Source organism: Crocodylus porosus, unplaced genomic scaffold (genome assembly GCF_001723895.1).
Source record: "Crocodylus porosus isolate Cpor-Errol unplaced genomic scaffold, CroPor_comp1, whole genome shotgun sequence".
NCBI classification, from domain to species: domain Eukaryota; kingdom Metazoa; phylum Chordata; order Crocodylia; family Crocodylidae; genus Crocodylus; species Crocodylus porosus.
In genome coordinates this window covers 96,927,027-96,931,352 of record NW_017728886.1, presented here as the reverse complement: position 1 = coordinate 96,931,352, position 4,326 = coordinate 96,927,027, and the positions used below count along the sequence as shown (strand labels likewise).

General features: G+C 53.2%; 1 protein-coding gene across 1 annotated transcript in view; it reads right to left on the bottom strand.

Moving 5' to 3' along the window:
* The window catches only part of RAMP3 (receptor activity modifying protein 3), a 90,557-nt gene extending 86,644 nt beyond the window's left edge, over positions 1-3,913 (bottom strand). The window contains exon 1 of the mRNA XM_019539482.1: positions 3,646-3,913. Coding sequence (XP_019395027.1) covers positions 3,646-3,697 — 52 coding nt within the window. The 5' untranslated portion in view covers positions 3,698-3,913. The remainder of the gene's footprint in view (positions 1-3,645) is intronic.
* Between the last annotated feature and the right edge of the window lie 413 nt (positions 3,914-4,326).

Below are 4,326 nucleotides of genomic sequence, written 5' to 3'. Positions count from 1 at the left end.
GAGGGCGGGTTGGGGGGCTACAGTAAATTTTGGGGTGGCTGCAGCTTCCCCTATAGCCTCGCTCCCAGCACCACCACCACCTGCCCCAAGCACAGCCAGCCCAGTCCCCACTGGGAAGAATCCGGTACAGCCCCAGCCCACAGAGACAGCCACCCTGCCCCACGCAGATCCAGGGGCACACACTCCCATCATGCCCTCCCAGGGTGTGCTCAGTGACCTGAGCTGCCTCACCCTCCCTGAGCTCCCCAGAGGAGCTGTGGCTTCACCCCATGCCCACCCAGCCCTGGCTGGGCCCCACTCCCTCCAAGGAGCCTTGATCTGCCCCCAGTACCCCTTCTCTCCCCCCTCCCCTTCCACCACAACAGGCTTACCAGGTGCATGCAGCTCTCCATGCTGTATCAGAAATTGGACAGGTATCAGCCAATTTGCCTCCTTAAAAATCAGCTATTAGTATCAGATACAAAAATCCCTATTAGCGCACCCCTAATAAACACTGTGTATGAGATTTTGGACAAGTGGTCAAAAGAAAGCCTAAATTATCAATTTTGCAAGTCTGACTGGCAATAATACCATTTTGACTAAATTTAGGTATATCTGCAGGATCTACACATTAAACAGTCTGTGTACGCACGTCAGCCCCAGAATCTAGGCTTAAAAGTGTGTGTCCATGTGTGTATGTATCCGTGTGTGTGTCAGCTACAGGATCTAGGCATCAAATGTGTGTGTGTATGCATGCACGCACGTGCTCCTGCGTGCAGATCTAAGCATAAAATGTGCTTGTGCACACGTGTGTCCCTGTGTGTGCATCAGCTGAAGGACTTAATGTGTGTGGGTGTTGTGGGGGGTGTCTATGTGCAGATATTGGCTGCAGACAAGGCACCAAAGTGTGTGTGTCTGCTAAACGATCAAGGCACCAAAGCATGTCCGTGTGTGTGTCCATGTGTGTTCAAGTGTGTGTGTGTGTGTGTGTCTGCTGCAGGATCTAGGCTTCAAAGCATGTATGCTTGTGTCTGTGTGCATGTCAGCTGCAGGACCTAGGCATAAAAATATGTGTGTGCACGTGTGCCCGTGTGTCCACTGCAAGTTTAAGGCATCAAAGCCGGCTGTCCACTACAAGCTGGGGCTCTGCACCCTGCTGCCTTGCCTCCTGCTGCCAGGGGGCAGGGGGATGAGCCATGCAGCCAGCACACCCCATGTCCCCTGCCTGCTTGACAGGTGGCAATAGTGTTGCACAGCTGAGCTCCTGGGACAAGGCAGCAGAGCCCAGCCTGCAGCAGGCAGCCCGCCTCTGCCCCCTGGGGGGCACGGGCCCCATGCCTCCCTAGGAGCATGCACTGCTGCGGGGGGCCATGCCCCTCTGCCATGCCTCTGGATGACCTGGCCTGGCCGCAGAGCCCCATTCACCCCCTCCTCGATCTGGCCCCCCCTACCCATTTCCCTCTACTTACCAGCTGGGTGTTGTCTGTGTGTATGTCAGTGTCTCTGTGCGTCTGCTCCTTACTCCCAAGCCACAGCCCACCCCGCCCTGCTGCCACTTCTCATTCCTAACCCACAGTACCCGGCCTCCTGCTAGGGTGTGTGGGGACCCCCCCTCTCCAGACTCCAAACCTCACACACACACCCACAGTCCCCCACACCTTCACAAATAACACCCCCCCACACACACACTTCAAAAATAGCATAGCATGATTTTTACATGATAATCTCTTGATTTTTTAAGAATTCATCTCATGATTTTTGACACGGTGGAGTTGGCAATACTGTATCAAAGTGTGCTTCTGTGTGTACCTAGGCATCCATGTGTGCACGCCTGTTTCTGCTGCAGGATCTAGGCATCCAAGTGTGTGTGCGTGTGTATGTATGTCTTCATGTGTGTCTGTCTGCTGCAGGACCTAGGCAAAGTGTGTGTGCATGTGTGCGCGTGCATGTGTGGGCGTGCATGTGTGCGTGCACGTGTTGCCACGTCAAAGATGATTATTTTGAACTATATTTCAGGGAAACATGCAACCTGAGTTCAGACCATTGCAACAAAGGGGTGTGGGAGGGGAAGCCATCTGCTTTGTGCATAAACATCCACAACAGCCACAATTCAGTTAACACTTTTCTGGATGGTTTGTTTGGTCTGGTCTCAAACTGTTTATTTCCCTCTTGCTCTCTGGAACTCACATCAAGCATCTGCTGTGCGATTAGAAGACGCTTCCCTGCCAGACGCAGAATCAGCATCACCAACACCGGAGGCAAAATATACATATCTGACACTGTACAACTCATTGATAAGGCATGGGGATGGGGAGAGGGGAGCAGAGCCTGGAGACAGCTTCTCCCTCCTCACAAGACACTATCACAGATCCAGTGCCAGGGTTGCTTTCACCAGGAAGAAGAGATTCCTTCTGCTCTTTGAAAAGTCCTCTCTCAAGATCTAGTATCTTACAGACTCGGTTCTTTGGGTAGATGTGATCTCTTTTATTAGACCACCTAGATGGGAAAAAAAATGTTCTTTTCAAGCTTTCGGGCACAAACACCCTTCTTCGGGCATAAGGAGAGTCAGTATCTTACAGAGCCTTTCTGCAGTCTCTCTTTTCAAAACAGAGTTCCAGCCACCGAGATCATCAGCGAAGCCTGTTCTGGAACAATTAATATTGCTGCAAAAAAAAAAAATACCTTTTGCACTGGAAAGACCCCAACTACTCTCCCAAAACACAGCAGGCCTTTCTGATGGGAGACTGTCACTGAAAGATCCCAAGTGAGCTTGGGAGTCGGGAAGGAGGTGGTGGAAACTTTATCAGGGTTTTCCTCCTAGGGTGCAATAAACCCCGCTTGAAAATCACCACTCCAGAAGGGCTCTGCCTCTCCAGCAAGGGGAGGAGGGGGGGAATCACCAGCCTAAAATACTGGGAGTGGAAGCGGGGAGAAGAAAAAATAAAAGGAGAAAGGATGATCTGCTTTCTCCTGCCAAGGGAAACCCAGAAATGCTTCAGCTGCTAGTGAAACAGAACTAAGGCTGAGAGGTTCTTTGGGTAGATGTGATACCTTTTATTAGACCAACTAAATAGTTGGGAAAATTGCTCTTTTGCAAGCTTTCTAGCAGAAACACCCTTCTTTGGGCATTGGGAGACTGCTGGTGTTTTGGGAGACTAGTATGGGGCTCTTCGGTGCAAAAGGCTGAAACAGGTTTAGTGCTCTCCTGGGTGGAACAGAAGGCAGTATGCAGAATCAAAGTCTGTGAAAATGCAAATGCCTGGCAGTGAGGATCAGAGGGGTTGAGAGACAAGAGGTGAGAGCCTAGGTGGATGGGGTGGGGGAGGTGTTGAGCTGGTGATAAAATGTAGCTGGTAAAATGCAGACAGGTTACTGGGGGTGGGGGGTGTAAATCAGATGGCAGGCAGGTTATAATATGCCCTAAATCCAATTCTATATTTAACCCCTGACTTTTTGTCTCCAGTAGTGAAGTTCATAGGGTGGTTTGGTCATTCCCTTTTGAACTAAGGCTGAGAGTTAAATCGCAAACTTTCCCAGCAAATCACTGCTAACTCATTAGCACCCCTGCTTGAAGTGCTGACCCCCCGCAGGGGCTGCTGCTGCCCTGCATCCCCCCGCCCCTTTATTTTTTGCTGATGTCCCCAGCACCGCCAGGGATGTACTCACCCCACAGCAGGCAGAGGAAAAGTTGCACTAGCCAGAAAGCAGGCGTCTCCATCCCGACCCCGGAGGCAGCAGGGGAAGCAACCCGGAGCCTCCGGGGGAAAGAGCCCTCATGGGGAGGAGGAGGAAGGGCGGCAGGTCCGCAGTCACTTCGGATCACCCCCGATCTCTCCGGCGAGGCGACTCCTCCGCGTCGGAGCCGGAGCAGCGGCAAGCGCGGGGGGGCTGGCTGGGACGTGCGCTCTCCCCCAGCCCCTCTCCTCCTCCGCTCCGGCCCCAGATGCGATCTGCTCAGCAGCCTCCCGGCACCACTGAACTCCCAACTTCCATTTCCTATGCTCCCCCCGCCTCCTGCAGCCCGCCTAGGATTGGGAGGAGGATGTTGTGGCTCTTCTGGGATCCTCCAAGGCAGCCGATGGGCAGTTAGGGGGGCTGGAGGAGGAGGAGGAGGTGGTCTTGTGCAGGGGAGTGAAACTGAGGAGGGAGCCGGGGGCGCCCCAGAGACATGATGTGCCTGATGCCTCTGTGGAGCCTCTGTGATTAGGGAGCTTCTGCCTAGTCTGCTCGTACCCTCCCTTCCCATCCTTTCCTTCCCAGTGAGACTGGGGCACTCCCTGGCAAATACATCCATTGCCTCCAAGCATCTCCTTCAGCAAGGAAAGGACGGAGGGGAGCAAGATCCAG